The sequence below is a fragment of the Salmo salar genome, chromosome 02 (genome assembly GCF_965601325.2).
Source record: "Salmo salar chromosome 02, fSalSal1, whole genome shotgun sequence".
Lineage (NCBI taxonomy): Eukaryota > Metazoa > Chordata > Actinopteri > Salmoniformes > Salmonidae > Salmo > Salmo salar.
The window spans coordinates 77,180,001-77,205,802 of NC_138292.1; the positions used below are offsets into that span (position 1 = coordinate 77,180,001).

At 42.9% G+C, this 25,802-nt stretch overlaps 1 protein-coding gene across 1 annotated transcript; it reads right to left on the reverse strand.

Annotated features, from left to right (window-relative positions):
* Positions 1 to 6,278: 6,278 nt before the first annotated feature.
* Positions 6,279 to 18,346, reverse strand: LOC106592810 (basement membrane-specific heparan sulfate proteoglycan core protein). The gene is made up of 8 exons (XM_045709978.2): positions 18,190 to 18,346; positions 11,250 to 11,396; positions 10,875 to 11,009; positions 8,438 to 8,604; positions 7,712 to 7,916; positions 6,952 to 7,131; positions 6,582 to 6,848; positions 6,279 to 6,424 (listed from the first exon to the last, which is right to left on the reverse strand). Exons 1-8 carry the CDS (start codon positions 18,236 to 18,238, stop codon positions 6,420 to 6,422), a joined length of 1,155 nt encoding a protein of 384 aa, XP_045565934.1. The 5' UTR covers positions 18,239 to 18,346; the 3' UTR covers positions 6,279 to 6,419.
* Between the last annotated feature and the right edge of the window lie 7,456 nt (positions 18,347 to 25,802).

The following is a 25,802-nucleotide window of genomic DNA, read 5'->3' on the forward strand; positions in this document are numbered from 1 at the left end:
CCTGACTCACAGACGGCATGGGTCATTGTGTGTGTGTGTGTGTGTAGGGTGGAGAAACAGTTCCAGGCCATCAGACTAGCCAGCCTCCGCCCAGTACCCTGCCCTGAACTTTAGTCACAGTCACTAGCCGGCTACCAGCCAGTACTCTACCCTGCACCTTAGAGACTGCTGCCCTGTGTACACAGAGTTATTAAACACTGGTCACTTTAATAGTGTTTACATAGTGTTTTACCCACTTCAGATGTATATACTGTGTTCTAGTCAAGGCTCATCCTATATAACTACTGCTGTACACACCTTTTCTATCCATATACTGCCCATACTGACTATACAATATTTATATTCCGGGCTTTATATTGCGCGCTCTGATATTTCTTTATTTTCTGGATTATGTGCTTATAGTTTTTTTTATTGTTAGGTATTACTGCACTGTCAGAGCTAGAAACACAAGCATTTCCCAACCAGTAAACTTTGTTTAAGTAGGTAGCCTAGTGGTTAGAGCATTGGGCCGTAATCGTAAAGGTTGCTAGATCAAATCACCGAGCTGACAAGGTAAAAATCTGTCATTCTGCTACTGAACAAGGCAGTTAACCCACTGTTCAAAGGCTGTCATTGTAAATTAGAATTTGTTCTTAACTGACTTGCCTAGCTAAATAAAGGTTTAAAAAAATTAAGTGATTCCCAATAGACGGTCAAGCTGCAAAGTCAATATTGTCTATATTGTATAAAAACAGAATGTTGATAATAATTTAAGGTTAGGGTTAGGCAGAAGGTTAGGGTTAGGCATGCCTAACCTTAACCATTCAGATTTAATGCCTAACCTTCACCATTCAGATTTAATGCCTAACCTTCACCATTCAGATTTAATGCCTAACCTTAACCATTCAGATTGAATGCCTAACCTTAACCATTCTGATGGAATGTCTAACCTTAACCATTCAGATTGAATGTCTAACCTTTCACTTTTGAGAAACATGGATGAACGTGTAATTTTGCCATCAGACTGTGAGAGATTGTTGGTCAAGCCAACAGAATGGGAACTCCCTCTCCTATCGACCAGTCATTCTGTTCCAGGCTGCAGCAGCTACACTGTTTCCACAACCTAATGCCCTGTAGCTTATCAGAATTCTACAGGTGGAAACCATGGTGACAGACTTTGTCGGGCGCCTCCACCTCTCACTTCCTGCCAGGGGGAAACCCTCACACCCTATTGTTTCCTTCCTGACAGGCTGGGGTCATCGGATCGTTGCCGTGGGAATGTCTCGTGTTGCCAAGTGCTCTACTTTAACTAGGATTATTCCTTTCTACCTTTCTACCTCCTTCCTGGCCATTTATAACACATACACACACACACACACACACACACACACACACGCACACACACACACCCTAATGATGACAGTTGTGACTAGTTTTGGAGAGAGAGATGCTGTGTTAACCTTGGTATGTTTCTAATGAAATGTTACAGTAAACAGAGATGTTTCTAATGGAATGCTACAGTAATCAGGGATGTTTCTAATGGAATGTTACAGTAAACAGATGTTTCTAATGGAATGCTACAGTAATCAGGGATGTTTCTAATGGAATGCTACAGTAATCAGGGATGTTTCTAATGGAATGCTACAGTAAACAGGGATGTTTCTAATGGAATGCTACAGTAATCAGGGATGTTTCTAATGGAATGCTACAGTAATCAGAGATGTTTCTAATGGAATGCTACAGTAATCAGGGATGTTTCTAATGGAATGTTACAGTAATCAGGGATGTTTCTAATGGAATGCTACAGTAATCAGAGATGTTTCTAATGGAATGTTACAGTAAACAGGGATGTTTCTAATGGAATGCTACAGTAATCAGAGATGTTTCTAATGGAATGCCAAAGTAATCAGGGATGTATCTAATGGAATGTTACAGTAAACAGATGTTTCTAATGGAATGTTACAGTAAACAGATGTTTCTAATGGAATGTTACAGTAATCAGGGATGTTTCTAATGGAATGCTACAGTAAACAGAGATGTTTCTAATGGAATGCTACAGTAAACAGATGTTTCTAATGGAATGGTACAGTAAACAGATATGTTTCTAATAGAATGGTACAGTAAGCAGAGATGTTTCTAATGGAATGGTACAGTAAACAGGGATGTTTCTAATGAAATGTTACAGTAAACAGTTGTTTCTAATGGAATTCTTCAGTAAACAGGGATGTTTCTAATGGAATGCTTATAGTTAACAGATGTTTCTAATGGAATGCTACAGTAAACAGATGTTTCTAATGGAATGCTACAGTAAACAGAAATGTTTCTAATGGAATGTTACAGTAATCAGGGATGTTTCTAATGGAATGCTACAGTGATCAGGGATGATCTAATGGAATGTTTCACTAAACAGATGTTTCTAATGGAATGTTACAGTAAACAGATGTTTCTAATGGAATGGTACAGTAAACAGGGATGTTTCTAATGGAATGCTACAGTTAACAGATGTTTCTAATGGAATGCTACAGTAAACATATGTTTCTAATGGAATGTTACAGTAAACAGAGATGTTTCTAATGGAATGCTACAGTAAACAGGGATGTTTCTAATGGAATGCTACAGTAATCAGGGATGTTTCTAATGGAATGTTACAGTAAACAGATGTTTCTAATGGAATGCTACAGTAAACAGGGATGTTTCTAATGGAATGCTACAGTAAACAGAGATGTTTCTAATGGAATGCTACAGTAAACAGGGATGTTTCTAATGGAATGCTACAGTAATCAGGGATGTTTCTAATGGAATGCTACAGTAAACAGAGATGCTTCTAATGGAATGTTACAGTAAACAGAGATGTGTCTAATGGAATGCTACAGTAAAAAGAGATGCTTCTAATGGAATGTTACAGTAAACAGGGATGTTTCTAATGGAATGGTACAGTAAACAGGGATGTTTCTAATGGAATGCTACAGTAAACAGAGATGTTTCTAATGGAATGCTACAGTAAACAGAGATGTCTCTAATGGAATGTTACAGTAAACAGTGATGTTTCTAATGGAATGGTACAGTAAACAGGGATGTTTCTATGGAATGCTACAGTAAACAGATGTGTCTAATGGAATGCTGCAGTAAACATATGTTTCTAATGGAATGCTACAGTGATCAGGGATGATCTAATGGAATGTTTCACTAAACAGATGTTTCTAATGGAATGTTACAGTAAACAGATGTTTCTAATGGAATGGTACAGTAAACAGGGATGTTTCTAATGGAATGCTACAGTTAACAGATGTTTCTAATGGAATGCTACAGTAAACAGATGTTTCTAATGGAATGCTACAGTAAACAGGGATGTTTCTAATGGAATGCTACAGTAATCAGGGATGTTTCTAATGGAATGTTACAGTAAACAGATGTTTCTAATGGAATGCTACAGTAAACAGGGACGTTTCTAATGGAATGCTACAGTAAACAGATGTTTCTAATGGAATGCTACAGTAAACAGGGATGTTTCTGATGGAATGCTACAGTAAACAGATGTTTCTAATGGAATTCTACAGTAAACAGGGATGTTTCTAATGGAATGCTTATAGTTAACAGATGTTTCTAATGGAATGCTACAGTAAACAGATGTTTCTAATGGAATGTTACAGTAAACAGAGATGTTTCTAATGGAATGTTACAGTAAACAGGGATGTTTCTAATGGAATGCTACAGTGAACAGAGATGTTTTTTAATGGAATGGTAAAGTAAACAGGGATGTTTCTAATGGAATGCTACAGTAAACAGAGATGTTTATATTGGAATGCCACAGTACACAGGGATGTTTCTAATGGAATGCTACAGTAATCAGGGATGTTCCTAATGAAATGGTACAGTAAACAGGGATGTTTCTAATGGAATGCCGTAAACAGGCATGTTTCTGAAAGTAGGGTAGCTAAGCATGTACTGTTTACTGGACCCCTAATATAAACGAATGCACTGGTTCCCAAACTGTTGTATGTGTTCTGGGGTTTCCAAGCCATTCAAAGATGCTCCCAAACTTCTTCCTCATGTCGACTTGTGTTTGGACTTATTTCAGATCAACATGTACGTGTGTGTGTCTGTGTGTGTGTCTGTTCGTGCGTGTCTGTTCGTGCGTGTCTGTTCGTGCGTGTCTGTTCGTGCGTGTCTGTGTGTGCATGTCTGTCTGTCTGTGTGTGCATGTCTGTCTGTCTGTCTGTCTGTCTGTCTGTCTGTCTGTCTGTCTGTCTGTTCGTGCGTGTCTGTTCGTGCGTGTCTGTTCGTGCGTGTCTGTGTGTGCATGTCTGTCTGTCTGTCTGTCTGTCTGTCTGTCTGTCTGTCTGTCTGTCTGTCTGTCTGTCTGTCTGTCTGTCTGTCTGTCTGTCTGTCTGTCTGTCTGTCTGTCTGTCTGTCTGTCTGTCTGTCTGTCTGTCTGTCTGTGCATTGTGTGTGTGCGTGTCTGTCTGTAGATATGTGTGTATCTGTTTGTGTGTCTCCGTGTATGTGTGCGTGTCTGTCTGTGTGTCTGTGTGTCTGTCTGTCTGTCTGTCTCTGTGTGTGTGTTTGCGAGCCCTGTTATCAGTATAAGTTTCTGGTTTCAAAGTCCATTCTTCTACCTGGGTGTGTTGGATGAGAGAGATTGTTTATGTGCTTATGCATGTGTGCATGTGTGCGTGGGTATGTGTGTCTGTGCATTGTGTGTGTGCGTGTCTGTCTGTCTGTCTGTCTGTCTGTCTGTCTGTCTGTCTGTCTGTCTGTCTGTCTGTCTGTCTGTCTGTCTGTCTGTCTGTCTGTCTGTCTGTCTGTCTGTCTGTCTGTCTGTCTGTCTGTCTGTCAAGTAACTACTGGCTATTAGAGACATATGTATTCTCTCTAATGGACTGTGTGTGTGTGTGTGTGTGTGTGTGTGTGGTGTGTGTGTGTGTGTGTGTGTGTGTGTGTGTGTGTGTGTGTGTGTGTGTGTGTGTGTGCGCGCGTGCGTGTCTGTGTGTATGTGTTGAGTAACTACTGGCTGGTAGAGACAGATGTACTCTCTCTAATGGACTGTGAGGTAAACACTGAAATACCGCCTAGATTGCACCCTATTCCTTATTTAGTGCACTACATTTGTCATCTGAGCCCCTAGAGCAGTAGTGCACTATGTAGGGAATAGGGCGCCATTTGGAACGTAGTCAGAGCCTCTTATGTTATGACGTCCTGCTGGGAAGTAGTACATCAGAGAAAAACACACACACACTTCCTGAACCTTCCTCCCATACACCCTTTACCCCTATTCCTCTCCTTCCCTCCCCACCTTCCTCCTGTCCTTTCTCCTCTTTTCCTCCCTCCCTCCCCACCTTCCTCCTGCCCTTCCTCCTCTTTTCCTTCCTCCCTGCCACCTCGCTCCCTCCTCCTTTCCTCCCTCCCTTCCTCCTCCTTTCCTCCCACCCTCTTCCCTCCCCCCTCCCCCCTCTCTCTCTCTCTCTGTGTGTGAGAGGTGATAGAGGGCAAATGTTCCTCTCTTCCTCTCCTCTCCTCTTTTAAAGACTTGAAACATCCCTTTAAACACAGGAATAGATACAGTTTGGCCCATTAGGTGCATAAAACCCAGGAACAGGTACTGGTTGGTCCTATTAGGTGTATAAAACTCAGTAACAGGTACTGGTTGGCCGATTAGGTGTGTAAAACCCAGGAATAGGTACTGGTTGGCCGATCAGGTGCCAGTGATCTGTTCTACTCTAGTCCAGCCTACCATTATATATTTGCCTAGTTAAATAAAGGTTAAATTAAATAAATAAAAAAATACACATAAAAATATGTGTCATGTAGTTGAATGAAATCCAACAGAACTTTGCCCTGATAGTTTGAGTGTATTATAGGCCAATGTCTGCTTACTTGCATGTAGCTAACTCAATATCTCCATCATGTGGTGGAAAGCAGAACTTTAAAGTGACGTCAAAAGTAGGATTGCAAAATTCAGAGAACTTTCAATAAATTCCCTGGTTTTCCCCAAATCCCAGTTGGACGATTCCCAGAATCAGGAGGGAATAAGTTGGAAATTTGGAATATTCCAAACAGGATTTTTGGAAAACCGGGTATAATTGAAAGTTCCCAGAATTTTGCAACCCTAAGTAGGAGTAAACATGTATGTAAAGGCTTTAATTGTAAACAAGCTAACTGAGCTAAACATGTATGTAAAGGCTGTAATTGTAAATAAGCTAACTGAGCTAAACATGTATGTAAAGGCTGTAATCGTAAATAAGCTAACTGAGCTAAACATGCTTGAAATCAGGGATTCACAATCAGAGAACATCTCGAAATATTTACCATTATTGATTTTATCAAAATGTATTTCAGAAACATTTTTTTCCCCACTATATACGCATATCTTGGGGGGGGTTGTGTGGTTCGTGACATCAACATTAGACGTAGGACGAGAGCCGCAGGGGAGATGAGTTGGCTTAGGCTGTGGACAGGGAGAGAGGGAGAGGGGGAGAGAGAGACTATTAACATTTCACACTTGTTATTTTACTCTGAAGGGTTCAGACAGAATCTTCAGACAGAAGTCTACATCTATACGATTGGTTTTCAGATCAGCTCTCACCTAATACGTTACAACTCACCTTTCACTGTGACCTTCGCCAGAGCCTCGCTGGAACCAACGTGGTTGGTCGCCACGCATTTGTAGGTCCCGCTGTCATTCAACTTCACCTGGCCAATCAGCAGCTGGCCATCCTTAATGGTCTCCGCCCCTGCGGGCATGCCGGCCCGGCCCACCCGTGTCCAACGGAATGTGATTGGGTGAGAGCCGTGGGCGAGGCACTGGAGAAGGAGGGTGTCACCAGGGCGGAGTCTCACCTGGTCTGGTAGACTGGTGGTGTAGGGAGGGGCTGGGGAGTAAGAGGAGGAAGAGGGGGGAGAGTTATGACCTGTCAATGTGTGTTTGTGTGTGTGTGAGTGTGTGTGTGCGTGTTGGTGTGTGTGTGTACTCACAGTCCACCTCTAGCTGTGTGTATGCCTGGCTGTATCCGTGTGTATTGGTGGCATTACAGATGTACTGTCCTGAATCCTGGCGCCCCACGCTGGTCAGAGTCAGAACTCCACCCACCACAGTGTGTTGCCATGGTAACGGGGCTCGCAGTTTAGACCAGGAGACAACAGGAAGGGGAGAACCTGGGGAGAGGAGGAAGGGGAGAAAGAGAGAGAGAGAAAGAAAGAAAGAGAGAAAGAAATAAAGAAAGAAAGAGAGATACAGGGATGCGGTTATAAAGTAGTCCCACAGGGCTCTGGTCAACAGTAGTGATTTAGTTTTAGTCATTCAGCAGACGCTCTTATCCAGAGCAACTTACAGTTGTGAATGCATACATTTCATACATTTTTCCATACTGGTCCCCTGTGGGAATCAAACCCACAACCCTGGCGTTGCAAAGACCATGCTCTACCAACTGAGCCACACGGGACTATGATTATATAGAGAACGGGGAAACAGCCTGTCTGATATAAGATAACTTATTATCCTTGATTGATTGATTGATTGATTGACTGACTGACTGACTGACTGACTGACTGATTGACTAATTGACTGATTAAATGATTTATTGAGTGATTTACTGACTGATTGACTGATTGACTAATTGACTGATTAAATGATTGATTGAGTGATTTACTGACTAATTAAATGATTGATTAATTGACTGATTGCCTGACTTATTGATTGAATGACTCACTGACTGATTGACTGACAGATTATTACCTGTGGCCTGACACAGCATGGTGACCGTGTGACCCTCCACAGCTGTCACCTCTGCCATGGATACCGTCGCCATGGGTGCCTTGGGTGCGTTGGCAGCTCCCTGGCCGCCCTCAACGATGACCTCCACCTTGACCTCGGCGACCCCCTCAGTGTTCTGGGCCTGACACACATACACTCCAGCATCCTCAGAGCTCACTGCTGCCACCTGGAGACAGGGGACATGGAGGGAGGCAGCTGTGTCTGTCTGTGTATGTCTGTATTTGTGTTTGTATGTCTGTGTCTGTCTGTGTATGTCTGTGTTTGTGTGTGTATGTCTGTGTTTGTATGTCTGTGTTTGTGTACAAATTTTACTAAACTTCTGAGTACCAGAAGTCTTCACAAGAATTCGGAGAAGTATGGACTTTTTGCCAGTCATCACTTGTAAAAAGGTTATTTTAGGCTCAGGAGTAAGGGTTAGAATTTGGGTTAGGGGTTAGGTTTAGGGTTATGAAAATATTAATTTTGAATGGTAATCAATTTTTGGTCCCCAAAAAGTCCTCACAAGTACGTGTGTATGAGTGTGTGTGGGTATGTGTGTGTGTGTGTGTGTGTGTGTGTGTGTGTGTGTGTGTGTGTGTGTGTGTGTGTGTGTGTGTGTGTGTGTGTGTGTGTGTGTGTGTGTGTGTGTGTGTGTGTGTGTGTGTGTACAGCATGTCTGTATGTAGGTGTACGGGCAGATCGTCTGACCTTCAGTGTACTGGTGTCCTCGGTCTTTGTGGTTACCAGCTGTGTTCCGTGGCGTTGCCAGGTAATGGAGGGGCGTGGCCTACCTGTGGCGTGGCATTCCAGAGCTACAGGTTCACCAAGCCGGACTCGCAGGGGCCCTGCCGGGGTCACCCGCACCTTAGGGGAATCTGAGGCGAGAGGACATTCACAACACACACACACACACACAAAACACACACAAACAACACACACAGAAGAGGAGAGGGTTGAGTGTGGTTTTCACTTCTTCAGGTGGTACACAGACAGATACATGTATGCAAACCAAAAGTTTAATTTAGTGACGTTTCAAGTTCCAACCATATGAAGAATGATCCTCCAACTCTTGCACTACATGTCAACTACTATAACTACAGCCCTCCTGGTACCTCTCACTATACACCCTTCTCCATCCTACCCTGACCTACATGTCTACTACTATAACTACAGCCCTCCTGGTACCTCTCACTATACACCCTTCTCCATCCTACCCTGACACTACATGTCAACTACTATAACTACAGCCCTCCTGATACCTCTCACTATACACCCTTCTCCATCCTACCTGACACTACATGTCAACTACTATAACTACAGCCCTCCTGGTACCTCTCACTATACACCCTTCTCCATCCTACCTGACACTACATGTCAACTACTATAACTACAGCCCTCCTGATACCTCTCACTATACACCCTTCTCCATCCTACCCTGACACTACATGTCAACTACTATAACTACAGCCCTCCTGATACCTCTCACTATACACCCTTCTCTATCCTACCCTGACCTACATGTCAACTACTATAACTACAGCCCTCCTGGTACCTCTCACTATACACCTTTCCTGCTCCTACCCTGACACTACATGTCAACTACTATAACTACAGCCCTCCTGATACCTCTCACTATACACCCTTCTCCATCCTACCCTGACACTACATGTCAACTACTATAACTACAGCCCTCCTGATACCTCTCACTATACACCCTTCTCCATCCTACCCTGACCTACATGTCAACTACTATAACTACAGCCCTCCTGGTACCTCTCACTATACACCCTTCTCCATCCTACCCTGACACTACATGTCAACTACTATAACTACAGCCCTCCTGATACCTCTCACTATACACCCTTCTCCATCCTACCTGACACTACATGTCAACTACTACAACTACAACCCTCCTGATACCTCTCACTATACACCCTTCTCCATCCTACCCTGACAATACATGTCAACTACTATAACTACAGCCCTCCTGATACCTCTCACTATACACCCTTCTCCATCCTACCCTGACACTACATGTCACCAGTATAACTACAGCCCTCCTGATACCTCTCACTATACACCCTTCTCCATCCAACCCTGACACTACATGTCAACTACTGTAACTACAGCCCTCCTGATACCTCTCACTATACACCCTTCCACCTTCTACCCTGACTCAACATGTCAACTACTATAACTACAGCCCTCCTGATACCTCTCACTATACACCCTTCTCCATCCTACCCTGACACTACATGTCAACTACTATAACTACAGCCCTCCTGATACCTCTCACTATACACCCTTCCACCTCCTACCCTGACTCTACATGTCAACTACTATAACTACAGCCCTCCTGATACCTCTCACTATACACCCTTCCACATCCTACCCTTACACTACATGTCAACTACTATAACTACAGCCCTCCTGGTACCTCTCACTATACACCTTTCCTGCTCCTACCCTGACATACATGTCAACTACTATAACTACAGCCCTCCTGGTACCTCTCACTATACACCCTTCCACCTCCTACCCTGACACTACATGTCAACTACTATAACTACAGCCCTCCTGATACCTCTCACTATACACCCTTCTCCATCCTACCCTGACCTACATGTCAACTACTATAACTACAGCCCTCCTGATACCTCTCACTATACACCCTTCTCCATCCTACCCTGACACTACATGTCAACTACTGTAACTACAGCCCTCCTGGTACCTCTCACTATACACCCTTCTCCATCCTACCCTGACCTACATGTCAACTACTGTAACTACAGCCCTCCTGATACCTCTCACTATACACCCTTCTCCATCCTACCCTGACACTACATGTCAACTACTATAACTACAGCCCTCTTGGTACCTCTCACTATACACCCTTCTCCATCCTACCCTGACGCTACATGTGGAGCTCTATCTCTGGGGCTCTTCTCCCCTCAGCCCTGCCCCTCCCTGGAGCTCTATCTCTGGGGCTCTTCTCCCCTCAGCCCTGCCCCTCCCTGGAGCTCTATCTCTGGGGCTCTTCTCCCCTCAGCCCTGCCCCTCTCTGGAGCTCTATCTCTGGGGCTCTTCTCCCCTTAGCCCTGCCCCTCCCTAGAGCTCTAACTCTGGGTTAGGGATGGCCACTCACGTTTGATGGTCAGTGAGGCCATCATGGTGCTTCGGCCCACAGAGTTAGTTGCCACGCAACGGTACTGCCCCTGGTTACCGTTCCTGGTGTTAGCAACAGTCAGCACGGAACCATCCGGGCCGATCTTCACATTATCTAAGGAAAGAGCCGTTAGGACCAGTTAGAACGAGTGAGAACCATCTAGAAACACTTATGATCGGTTAGGACCAGTTAAAACCAGTTCAACCATCACATTTTTATAAACCGTCCATTTAACATTGTGTCACAGCTATTGTGTAGTTGAGTACCATTCAAGGGCTGTGTGTGTGTGTGTGTGTGTGTGCGTGCCTGTGTGTGTCTGTCTGCCTGTTTGCATATGTGTGGTCAGAGCCCCACCTGCCAGTGGATGGTTGTTGGTTCTCTTCCACTCCAGACGGACGGGCTGTGACCCACTGACCACCCGGCAGCGGAAACTGACCGACTCCCCCAGCCGGACCCCTGCTGACCTGGGCTCAACTGATACTACTGGGGCCTGGGCACATACTGGATAGGAGGGAGAGATAGATCAGTAACACACACACACACACACACACACACACACACACACACACACACACACACACACACACACACACCCTGCCGTACACTCTATAGGTGTCCCCCAGGGCTCAGTTCTAGGCCCTCTCCTCTTTTCTCTTTACACCAAGTCACTTGGCTCTGTCATATCCTCTCATGGTCTCTCCTAACATTGCTATGTGGATGACACTCAACTACTTTTCTCCTTCCCTCCTTCTGACACCCAGGCGGCGACACACATCTCTGCACGCCTGGCAGATATCTCAGCTTGGATGTCGGCCCACCTTCTCAAGCTCAACGTTGACAAGATGGAGCGGCTTTTCCTCCTGGGGAAGACCTGTGATCACGGTTGACAACTCCAAGGTGTCCCCTGCCCAGAGTGTAAAGAATTTTGGTGTGACCCTGGACAACACCTTGTCGTTCTCTGCAAACATCAAAGCAATGACTTGCTCCTGCAGGTTCATGCTCTTCAACATCCACAGAGAATGACCCTACCTCACACAGGAAGTGGCGCAGGTCCTAATCCAGGCACTTGTCATCTCCCGTCTGGACTACTGCAACTCACTGTTGACTGGGCTCCCCGCTTGTGCCATCAAACCCCTGAAACTTATCTAGAAAGCTGCAGCCTGCCTGGTTCAACCTTCCCAAGTTCTCCCACATCTCCCCGCTCCTCTGCACACTCCTCTACCTTCTAGTCTAAGCTCACATCCAAAACAAGACCATGGTACTTGCCTTCGGAGCATGAAGAGGAACTGTCCCTCCCTACCTTCAGGCTATGCTCAAACCCAAGCACTCCATTCTGCCACCTTTGGTCTCCTGCTCAGCCCAGTCCAAGCTCTTTCCTGGCACCCCAATGGTGGAACCATCTTCCCCCTGAAGCTAGGACAGCAGAGTCCCTGCCCATCTTCCCAAAACATCTGAAACTCTACCTCTTCGAAGAATATCTTAAATAATCACCTCCCCCCCCAAAATAAAATGATTTCTGAGAACTAACACTCACACACACCCCCACTAGCTCTGAATGCTTCTTTATTGAGGAGAATGTAATGACTACGACTGTGATGTGGTTGTCACACCTTTTTATTTTTACTTCACCTTTATTTAACCAGGTAGGCCAGTTGAGAACAAGTTCTCATTTACAACTGCGACCTGGCCAAGATAAAGCAAAGCAGTGCGACAAAAACAACAACACAGAGTTACACGTAAACAAATGTACAGTCAATAACACAATAGAAAAATCTATGTACAGTGTGTGCAAATGTAGAAGAGTAGGGAGATAGGCAATAAATAGACCATAGAGGCAAAATAATTACAATTTAGCATTAACACTGGAGTGATAGATGTGCAGATGATGATGTGCAAGTAGAGATACTGGGGTGCAAAAGAGCAAGAGGGTAAGTAATAATAGATAGTTGGGTGTGCTATTTACAGATTGGCTGTGTACAGGTACAGTGAGAGCTGATGCTTAAAGATAGAGGGAGATTAAAAGACTCCAGCTTCAGTGATTTTTGCAATTCGTTCCAGTCACTGGCAGCAGAGAACTGGAAGGAAAGGCGACCAAAGGAAGTGTTGGCTTTGGGGATGAACAGTGAAATATACCTACTGGAGCGCGTGCTACGGGTGGGTGTTGCTATGGTGACCAGTGAGCTGAGAAAAGGTGGGGCTTTACCTAGCAAAGATTTATAGATGACCTGGAGCCAGTGGGTTGGGTGACGAATATGTAGTGAGGGCCAGCCAACGAGAGCATATAGGTCGCAGTGGTGGGTAGTATATGGTGCTTTGGTGATAAAATGGATGGCACTGTGATAGACTACATCCAGTTTGCTGAGTAGTGTTGGAGGCTATTTTGTAAATGGCATCGCCGAAGTCGAGGATTGGTAGGATAGTCAGTTTTACGACGGTATGTTTGGCAGCATGAGTGAAGGAGGCTTTGTTGCAAAATAGGAAGCCGATTCTAGATGTACTTTTGGATTGGAGATGCTTAATGTGAGTCTGGAAGGAGAGTTCACAGTCTAACCAGACACCTAGGTATTTGTAGTTGTCCACATATTCTAGGTCAGAACCGTCCAGAGTAGTGATGCTAGTCAGGTGGGAGGGTGTGGGTATCAATCAGTTGAAGAGCATGCACTTAGTTTTACTAGCATTTAAAAGCAATTGGAGGCCACAGAAGCAGTGTTATATGGTGTTAAAGCTCATTTGGAGGTTTGTTAGCACAGTGTCAAAAGAAGGGCCAGATGTATATAGTATGGTGTCATCTGCGTAGAGGTGGATCAGAGAATCACAAGCAGCAAGAGCGACATCATTGATATATACAGAGAAAAAAGTCGGCCCGAGAAATGAACCCTGTGTCACCCCCATAGAGACTGCCAGAGGTCCAGACAACAGGCCCTCCGACTTGACACACTGAACTCTATCTGAGAAGAAGTTGGTGAACCAGGCAAGGCAGTCATTTGAGAAGCCAAGGCTATTGAGTCTGCAGATGAGAATGCGGTGATTGACAGAGTCGAAAGCCTTGGCCAGGTCGATGAAGACGGCTGCACAGTACTGTCTTTTATCGATGGCGGTTATGATATCGTTTAGGACCTTGAGCGTGGCTGAGGTGCACCCATGACCAGCTCGGAAACCAGATTGCATAGCGGAGAAGGTACGGTGGGATTCGAAATGGTCGGTGATCTGTTTGTTAACTTGGCTTTCGAAGATTTTAGAAAGGCAGGGCAGGATGGATATAGGTCTATTTCAGTTTCGGTCTAGAGTGTCACCGCCTTTGAAGAGGGGGATGACCGCGGCAGCTTTCCAATCTTTGGGGATCTCAGATGATAAGAAAGAGAGGTTGAACAGGCTAGTAATAGGGGTTGCAACAATTTTGGCGGATAATTGTATATGTGAATTGATTCCCCCTCATCTATCTTCAGAGTTTGTTCTGTTAGGTGACCTAAACTGGGATATGCTTAACACCCCAGCTATCCTACAATCTAAGCTAGATGCCCTCAATCTCACACAAACTATCAAGGAACCCACCAGGTACAACCCTAAATCCGTAAACATGGACACCCTCATAGATATTATCCTGACTAATCTGCCCTCCAAATACACCTCTGCTGTTTTCAATCAGGATCTCAGCGATCACTGCCTTATTGCCTGCATCCGCTATGGGTCCGCGGTCAAACGACCACCCCTCATCGCTGTCAAACGCTCCCTTAAACACTTCTGTGAGCAGGCCTTTCTAATCAACCTGGCCTGAGTATTCTGGAAGGATATTGGCCTCATCCCGTCAGTCGAGGATGCCTGGTTGTTCTTTAATTAAAAGTAATTTCCAAACCATCTTAAATAAGCATGCCCCTTTCAAAAAATGTTGAACTAAGAACAGATATAGCACTTGGTTCACTCCAGACCTGACTGCCCTTGACCAGCACAAAAACATCCTTTGGCGGACTGCAATAGTATCGAATAGTCCTCGCGATATGCAACTGTTCAGGAAGTCAGGAACCAATACACGCAGTCAGTCAGCAAAGCAAAGGCTAGCTTTTTCAAACAAAAATGTTCTTCCTGGAGCTCTAACTCCAAAAGGTTTTGGGACACTAAAGTCCATGGAAAACAAGAGAACCTCCTCCCAACTGCCCACTGCACTGAGGCTAGGTACTGTAACACTGTCTCCACTGATAAATCCATGATAATCGAAAATTTCAATAAGCAATTCGCTACGGCTGGCCATGCTTTCCTCCTGGCTACCCCAACCCCGGCCAACAGCTCCGCACCCCCCGCAGCTACTCGCCCGAGCCTTCCCAGCTTCTCCTTCACCCAAATCCAGATAGCAGATGTTCTGAAAGAGCTGCTAAACCTGGACCCGTACAAATCAGCTGGGCTAGACAATCTGGACCCTCTCTTTCAAAAGTTATCCGCCGCAATTGTTGCAACCCCTATTACAGTCTGTTCAACCTCTCTTTCGTATCATCCAAGATCCCTAAAGATTGGAAAGCTGCCGCGGTCATCCCCCTCTTCAGAGGGGGTGACACTCTAAACCCCAACTGTTATAGACCTATATCCATCCTGCCCTGCCTTTCTAAAGTCTTTGAAAGCCAAGTTAATAAACAGATCACTGACAATTTCGAATCCCACCTTACCTTCTCTGCTGTGCAACCCGGTTTCCGAGCTGGTCATGGGTGCACCTCAGCCATGCTCAAGGTCCTAAATGATATCATAACCGCCATTGATAAAAGACAGCACTGTGCAGCTGTCTCCATCTACCTGGCCAAGGCTTTCGACTCTGTTAATCAACGTATTCTTATCGGCAGACTCAATGGCCTTGGTTTCTGAAATGACTGCCTCGCCTGGTTCACCAACCACTTCGCAGACAGAGTTCAGTGTGTCAAATCGGAGGGCCTGTTGTCCGGACCTCTGGTAGTCTCTATGGGGGTGCCACAGGGTTCAATACTCGGGCTGACTTTTTTCTCTGTATCTATCAACAATGTCGCTCTTGCTGCGGGTGATTCCCTGATCCACCTCTACGCAGACGACACCATTCTGTATACATCTGGCCCTTCTTTTGACAATGTGTTAACTAAGCTCCAAACAAGCTTCATTGCCGTACAACACCCCTTCCGTGGCCTCCAACTGCACTTAAACGCTAGTAAAACCAAATGCATGCTTTTCAACTGTTCGCTGCCCGCCTGCCCGACTAGCATCACTACTCTGGACGGTTCTGACCTAGAATATGTGGACCACTACAAATACCTAGGTGTCTGGCTAGACTGTAAACTCTCCTTCCAGTCTCATATAAAACATCTCCAATTCAAAATCAAATCTAGAATTGGCTTTCTATTTCGCAACAAAGCCTCCTTCACTCATGCCGCCAAATTTACCCTAGTAAAACTGACTATCCTACCGATCCTCGACTTCGGCGATGTCATCTACAAAATAGCTTCCAATACTCTACTCAGCAAACTGGATGCAGTCTATCACAGTGCCATCCGTTTTGTTACCAAAGCCCCTTATACCACCCACCACTGCAACCTGTATACTCTAGTCGGCTGGCCCTCGCTACATATTCGTCGCCAGACCCACTGGCTCCAGGTCATCTATAAGTCTCTGCTAGGTAAAGCTCTGCCTTATATCAGCTCACTGGTCACGATAACAACACTCACCCGTAGCACGCGCTCCAGCAGGTATATCTCACTGGTCATCCCCAAAGCCAACACATCCTTTGGCCGCCTTTCCTTCCAATTCTCTGCTGCCAGTGACTGGGATGAATTGCAAAACTCGCTGAAGCTGGAGACTTATATTTCCCTCACTAACTTTAAACATCAACAATCTGAGCAGCTAACCGATCGCTGCAGCTGTACATAGTCCATTTGTAAATAGCCCACCCAATCTACCTACCTCATCCCCATATTGTTTTTATTTACTTTTCTGCTCTTTTGCACACCAGTATCACTACTTGCACATCATCATCTGCTCATCTATCACTCCAGTGTTAATCTGCTAAATTGTAATTACTTTGCTACTATGGCCTATTTATTGCCTTACCTCCTCACGCCATTTGCATACACTGTATATAGACTTTTTTTTCTATTGTGTTATTGACTGTACGCTTGTTTATTCCACGTGTAACTCTGTGTTGTTGTTTGTGTCGCACTGCTTTGCTTTATCTTGGCCAGGTCGCCGTTGTAAATGAGAACCTGTTCTCAACTAGCTTACCTGGTTAAATAAAGGTGAAATAAAATAAAAAAATCAATACAAAGTAACACACACACACACACACACATATCACGCAAACACACACTGTAGGAGAGAAGAGACAAGGTTACAGCACACACAGACACACACACGCACATGCACACACAGAGAGAGAAATAGACACTCAGAGAGACACACACCAGTCATTGACATCCTCCGATGCAAGAGGGAGCACAGGGTTCCACCCAAAGGGGGGTTCAATGAGTTAACACACACTCACTCACACAAGCACGTACACACACACTCACACACAAGCACATACACACACTCACACTCACACACAAGCACGTACACACACACACACACATACACACACGCTACTCGTGCATATACAGGATTCACATATAGAGAGTAATATAGACCATGTCCACATTGACAGGTATACATCTAAAGGCATGCAGGCACGCACGTACACTCACACACCAAACACACACACACCAAACACACACACACACACCAAACACACACTCACACCAAACACACACACACACAGACACACACACAGGGGCAGACTGTGAGTGTTCAGTGTGGTCTGTGGGGAGAACAGCAAACAAATGCCACCCCAGAGCAAACATCCAATCAGAGACAACATGCAGCTCAGGTCTGGATAGGACCATGACTCAGCTAGACTAGACCATGGGACATGATATTAACACTGTTTTATAAATTCACATCTACAGTAAAAAAGGAAATGTATCACCGTGCATTTAAAGTTATGAGAAACATTTTATGTTAAGATTAAGAATTGTAAACCATCGCAACACTAGTTTATTACTTTATTCCTAATCCCAAACTTTTTTTAGAAAGTAGAAAGTTTAAAGTAGTTTAGGGCTAATAATATATACCCACTTAAAAGCGATAGTGCCGCAATTTAACATATTTATATATTTATTTCCTGGCCTTGTCTATAGACTGCTTTCAAGATGAGGAAACACACATTGAAAAAATATATCTCTGAACTATCCCCGTAAATGACTTAATAACATGTTCTGCATTGTAGTGTAGAGAGAAGCAGCTTGTAGTTTACCTGTCCAGAGTAGAGAACAAAAGAGCAGTGCTGTTGTGGAGGAATCCATGTTGCACAAAACTATCCCTCCTCGCCTGTCCTACAACCCCCCTCTCTCTCCCCCATCTCTCTCTCTAACACTCCCCCTCTCTAACACTCCCTCTCTCACTCTCTCTGTCTCTCTCTCTCTGGTCTTCAGTCTCCTGCTGTGTGTTGTCTCCCAGTCTCTCCTCCCCCTCTCTCCCTCCTTACTTATTTGTGTCTTTAGCTTACGCAGGCAGGCAGGCAGGCAGGCAGGCAGGCAGGCAGGCAGGCAGGCAGGCAGGCAGGCAGGCAGGCAGGCAGGCAGGCAGGCAGGCAGGCAGGCAGGCAGGCAGGCAGGCAGGCAGGCACCTGCAGGCAGGCAGGCAGGCAGGCAGGCAGGCAGGCAGGCAGGCAGTTAGTTTCAGGATATTAGCTCAGAAACAGACAAGAAATGTCTGCCTGTGTCATCCTAGAACCAGCCCTGCTGTTGGATATTTACTCAGATAGGTCACATTATAATGTACTGGATTGTAGCCTAGAAGTTTTCACTCGTTACTATATTATGAATTAATAACATATATTTTTAAGTATTCTTCATATGTAAAATTAATTCAATAACGCCACAAAAGGAGTCTGAATTTTGTATCGTTACAAATACAACCTGTGAGTAAACTGGAAACAAAAAGAACAAGATCATATCAGAGATGTTGTATTGACTTCATCGCTAGATAAGAACAGCTTCTCTCTCTCAACTATTTTGGTTTGGTGTCAGTTTGTCCTCTAGAGGGCGACGCACTACCAGAGACCAATAGGGAGAGAAGCCCCTGACTGCAGTGTACAGTTCGGGGACGGGCTCAATGTAGGGGAGTCAAACGTCAGGGCCGGGCTCAATGTGGGCGGAGTCAAACGCGTTTAACCCGAACCCTTCCCGTCTCCTTCAAGGTCACCCAAGTTGAGGTAAACGTCGAAGGTATCAACGTCAACGAAAGTGAATCTTAATGGAACCTAACCTACATGGATAAAAATATAAACCATGGATGTAAGTGAGACTGTCATTATGTGCACCACCCTATGGCACTCCCAATCATGGCCAGTTGTGATACAGCCTGGAATCAAACCAGGGTCTGTAGTGATGCCTCTAGCACTGAGATACAGTGCCTTACACTGCTGCGCCACTCGGGAGCCATATATTCATAAACCATGTGCCATGGAATCGGCACATTGAAAATCTCTTCCCAACTATTTTTCAATCTATATGGCACAGCTGTCAATTTTTTCATCCTTAAATGAAACTGGTATACGCTTTTATTTATTGCAATTTTCTTTAACCAGTTTTGGTCCTTAATGCAGGGCTGACAGACAAGTTCCTAACATTCTCACCCTTCTTCTTGCCTCTTCCATTTTTGGGGTAATAATGAAATGAGTTTGTTGTAATTTTGAGTAGAGTAGATATTTCCATATATTTTTGTTAGCTGCATGTGTGACATAACTCCACCAGTCCTATTTTTGATATCATTGACAAAGGTTATACCGTTTAATTTTTTTCCCCAAAATGTTTATTTTTACAAAATCAATTAGTATATTTGAGTTTAACCATAATATTTGTTGTAAAATTTGTTCTGTCTTTTCTAGTGGATTAAACTGAAACTGTAACCAACTTTCTATGGCTTGTTTTAAAAATGGCGATATTTTGGAAATTATTTCATTTTCAAAAAACCGAAAGTGAGAGGTTGTAATCTGAATAAAGGGAAAAAGGCCATTCCTGAACATGCGGTGAGACATTCTTACTAATCTGCTAGACAACCAGTTCAGATTTAAGTATAACTTTTGTATGACTGAAGCCTTTAGTGTGAGATCTAATGCTTTACTATTTAATAATTTCTGCCCTCCGAATTCATATTCATTATATAAATAGGCCCAGGTAGCCTAGTGGGGGCCGCAGGTAGCTTAGTAGTTAGAGCATTGGACCAGTAACCGAAAGGTTGCTAGATCAAATCCCTGAGCTGGCAAGGTAAAAATCTGTTGTTCTGCCCCTGAACAAGGCAGTTAAACCTCTGTTCCTAGGCCGTCATTGTAAATAAGAATGTGTTCTTAACTGACTTGCCTAGTTAAATAAAGGTAAAATAAATTTTGTCTGGCTTGCCATTCCAAATAAAATATTTTTTGCTCATATAATAAAAAAACAAGTCGCTAGGTGTAGGAAAGGCCATAAGCAAATAGGTAAACTGGTATATGACTAAAGAGTTCATCAGGGTGATTTTTCCACAAATAGACAGGTAGTTCCCTTTCTATGGCAGCAAGATTTTATCTATTTTTTCTAACTTTCTATTCAAATGTATTGCAGTGAGATCATTTCTTTCTTTCGGGATATGAATACCAAGTATTTCCACTTCACCGTCAGACCATTTTATTGGTAAACTACACGGTAAAGTAAAAGTTGTATTTTTTTTTGTGATCCAATACGTAATATAGTACACGTATCATAATTTGGTTGTAAGAAAAAGTATCTAGATCCTCTATGAGGCTGTGGAGGGATCCAAATTGTGGATGTAATAGAAAACATGAATTGTCACAATGACACCTTTGTGTTTAAGCCCTGGATTTGTAGGCCCTTGATATTATTGTTCGATCTGATTATAATAGCTAACATTTCAATAGCTATAATAAATAGATATGCTAATAGTGGACAACCTTGTTTAACTCCTCTTGACAGTTTAATACTTTCTGAGAACAAGCAAATATTTACTATTTTAAACCTAGGGTTACTATGCATAACTTTTACACATTGTATAAAAGATTCTCCAAAATGGAAATATTCCAGGCATTTATATATAAATTCCAGTAGTACTTTATCAAAAACATTTTTAAAGTCAGCTATGAATACCAGGTCTGGTGTCCCAGATGTTTCTTAACCTCTCTAGGGTAGGGGGCAGTATTTGCACGGCCGGATAAAAAACGTACCCGATTTAATCTGGTTATTACTACTGCCCAGAAACTAGAATATGCATATAATTGTTTGATTTGGATAGAAAACAGCCTACAGTTTCTAAAACTGTTTGAATGGTGTCTGTGAGTATAACAGAACTCATATGGCAGGCAAAAACCTGAGAAGATTCCTTACAGGAAGTGCCCTCTCTGACCATTTCTTGGCCTTCTACACTCTCTTTATTTAAAACTGAGGATCTCTGCTGTAACGTGACACTTCCTACGGCTCCCATAGGCTCTCAGAAGGCGGCAGAACGTTGAATGATGACTTTGCAGGCCATGACTGAAAAACAGTAGCGCATTTGGAGAGTGGTCGATCAGAGATCAATGAGACTGGGGGCGCGTGCACGAGCCGACACCATGTTTTTATTTTTTCGTCTTTGAACGAAAACAGGGTTTCCCGGTCGGAATATTATCGCTTTTTTACGAGAAAAATTGCATAAAAATTTATTTTAAACAGCGGTTGACATGTTTCGAAGTACGGTAATGGAATATTTAGAATTTTTTTGTTACGAAACGCGTCGGGCGCGTCACCCTTCGTCACCCTTTGGATAGTGTCTTGAACGCACGAACAAAACAGAGGATATTTGAACATAACTATGGATTATTTTGAACCAAACCAACATTTGTTATTGAAGTAGAAGTCCTGGGAGTGCATTCTGACGAAGAACAGCAAAGGTAATCCAATTTTTCTTATAGTAAATCTGAGTTTGGTGAGGGCCAAACTTGGTGGGTGTCAAAATAGCTAGCCCGTGATGGCGAGCTATCTACTCAGAATATTGCAAAATGTGCTATTGCCGAAAAGCTATTTTAAAATCGGACATAGCGATTGCATAAAGGAGTTCTGTATCTATAATTCTTAAAATAATTGTTATGTTTTTTGTGAACGTTTATCGTGAGTAATTTAGTAAATTCACCGGAAGTTCGCGGTGGGTATGCTAGTTCTGAACGTCACATGCTAATGTAAAAAGCTGGTTTTTGATATAAATATGAAATTGATTGAACAAAACATGCATGTATTGTATAACATAATGTCCTAGGAGTGTCATGTGATGAAGATCATCAAAGGTTAGTGCTGCATTTAGCTGTGGTTTGGGTTTATGTGACATTATATGCTAGCTTGAAAAATGGGTGTCTGATTATTTCTGGCTGGGTACTCTGCTGACATAATCTAATGTTTTGCTTTCGTTGTAAAGTCGGACAGTGTGGTTAGATTGACGAGAGTCTTGTCTTTAAAATGGTGTAAAATAGTCATATGTTTGAGAAATTGAAGTAATAGCATTTCTAAGGTATTTGAATATCGCGCCACGGGATTCCACTGGCTGTTGACTAGGGTGGGACGCAAACGTCCCACCTAGCCCATAGAGGTTAAAGGCTTTAGGGTCAACTTGAGAGTTAAACTAACGCATTGTGGGAAATGTAGTATTTCCACCCATATTGAACAACATTTAAGTGATTAACGAAATATAATAACTACAGGTTTTGTTTTCCTTGATCATTGATTTTAAGAGTTTGTCCTGAAAATCAATTGTTTCATCAACATTATATATGCATGTTTATTACAACATGTTTGGTATTTAATTTACAAGATGTATATTTATATAGACTACACCTATAGAATAGAATAGAATAGGCATTTAATTTGATTGAATTTCACTGAATTCAACTATTTTCTTTCATTAAAATTGCAATTCTCTATCCTGCTTATTACTTCTTTAATTGAATTGGATTTATGAGCCATTCTCAACTCAATTCAGAATTGATCACAACCCTGTTGTACACTGCAAAATATAACATACTTCCCTGAGAGTAAATTTAATGTAATTTATTTTGATTATATTTCCTTTCATTCAAATTCAAATTCTGTATCCTGTTTACTACTTAAATTCACATTTAGTTCAAATTAAATAATTTAATTGGAATTTTAGGCATTCTCAATTCAAGTCTGAATTTACCACAACCCTGTTATACACTTAAGTAATAAGGCCCGAGAGGGTGTGGTATATGACCAATATACCACGGCTAAGGGATATTCTTACGCATGACGCAGCGCGGAGTGCATGGATACAGCCCTTAGCCATGGTATATCCTCTTACATCTAGACGTTCCGCTAGCGGAACACCTGCTCCAATATCCAATGATAGGCGTGGCGCGAATGACAAATTCCTCAAAAATACAAAAACTTCAATTTTTCAAACATATGACTGTTTTACAGCATTTTAAAGACAAGACTCTCCTTTATCTAACCACACTGTACAATTTCAAAAAGGCTTTACAGCGAAAGCAAAACATTAGATTATGTCAGCAGAGTACCCAGCCAGAAATAATCAGACACCCATTTTTTCAAGCTAGCATATAATGTCACAAAAAACAAAACCACAGCTAAATGCAGCACTAACCTTTGATGATCTTCATCAGATGACACGCCTAGGACATTATGTTATACAATACATGCATGTTTTGTTCAATCAAGTTCATATTTATATCAAAAACCAGCTTTTTACATTAGCATGTGACGTTCAGAACTAGCATTCCCACCGAACACTTCCGGTGAATTTACTAAATTACTCACGATAAACGTTCACAAAAAACATAACAATTATTTTAAGAATTATAGATACAGAACTCCTTTGTGCAATCGAGGTGTCCGATTTTAAAATAGCTTTTCGGTGAAAGCACATTTTGCAATATTCTGAGTAGATAGCCCAGCCATCACGGCTAGCTATTTTGACACCCACCAAGTTTGACCCTCACCAAACTCCGATTTACTATTAGAAAAGTTTGATTACCTTTGGTGTTCTTCGTCAGAATGCACTCCCAGGACTGCTACTTCAATAACAAATGTTGGTTTGGTTCAAAATAATCCATAGTTATATCCAAATAGCTGCGTTTTGTTCGTGCGTTCAAGACACTATCCAAGGGTGACGAAGGGTTACGCGCCCGACGCGTTTCGTGACAAAACATTTCTAAATATTCCATTACCGTACTTCGAAGCATGTCAACCGCTGTTTAAAATCAATTTTTATGCAATTTTTCTCGTAAAAAAGCGCTAATATTCCGACCGGGAGTGGTTGTTTTCGTTCAAAGAGAGAGAAAGTAAACATGGAGTCGACTCGTGCACGAGCCTCAGTCTCATAGTACTCTGACCGACCACTATCCAAACGCGCTAATGTTTTTCAGCCAGGGCCTGCAAAGCCACGATTCAGCTTTTTGCCGCCTTCTGAGAGCCCATGGGAGCCTTAGGAAGTGTCACGTAACAGCAGAGATCCCCTGTTTTGGATAGAGATAATCAAGAAGGCCAAGAAATTGTCAGACAGGGTACTTCCTGTACAGAATCTTCTCAGGTTTTGGCCTGCCAAATGAGTTCTGTTATACTCACAGACACCATTCAAACAGTTTTAGAAACTTTGGAGTGTTTCCTATCCAAAGGTAATAATTATATGCATATTCTAGTTTCTGGGCAGGAGTAATAATCAGATTAAATCGGGTACGTTTTTTATCCGGCCGTGAAAATACTGCCCCCTATCCATAACAGGATATTGGCCATGTACCACAAACCCCAGAGGTGCCTAATTTCTATTATAAACTGGTTACCAATGTAATTAGAGCAGGAAAAATAAAGGTTTTGTTATACATGTTGTATACGGATGTCAGCCAATCAGCATTTAGAGCACCAACCACCCAGTTTATAATCGAAAATATAACATATTTCTCTGAGAGTGAAATGAGTCCCTGACATTCAGTCTGATTAAAGCTGGAATCCTTAATGGTGAAACAGTTACATCCGTTTGAGATATTACAACAACAAAGAAGCTACTGGAAACAACCACACTGTTTTCTCCTCAGACATCATTACACACGATAGAAGAGCACATTATAAACTGCAATTATTTTTACCATGCTGCATGACACTCCGTAGCTAGGCAACAATAACAAAGGTGATGGGGAGGCCAGTGGTGCTGCTTCCCCCTACTGCTGATTCCAATATGGTCTAAACATCATAGTTACCTTAAAATAAATATTTGGATAAAGGATATATTTGTAATCTCAATTAAATTGAGAGAATAAATAGATTAATGCAATTACAAAACACTATCCCAGATATTTATACACTATAAAATATGCCATATTTCCCTGAGAGTTAAATGAGTCCCTGAGATTCAGCCTGATTAAGTCCGTGGTGGCAGAAAAGTCATAGATAAAGGACATATTCCTTTTCTCAAGAGTTGCTCCTATTTCTCCTGATCAATCATAAAAGGAGACTACCGTAAATTTCGGACTATAAGCCGCAACTTTTTCCCCACGCTTTGAACCAATGACGCGGCTAATATACGGATTTTTCCCGCTTTAAATTTTTTTTTTCTCAAAAAAACACATTCTGTGACGTGCTCAGTTTTTTGGCGCCATGAAGATTTCATTAGACCAATGAAATTGCCGAACGGGTTAAGGTCAAACAACTTTTTGGTTTACTGTTTAGATTAAATCGAGCGCTCTCAAACTTCCCATCATTCTGATTACGGTAGTCATTTTGTCACCCTCATCATGGCAAAGACACGGAGAAATGCATATGATGCAGCTTTCAAGTTTAAGGCGATTGATCTGGCTGTTGGAAAAGGAAATAGAGC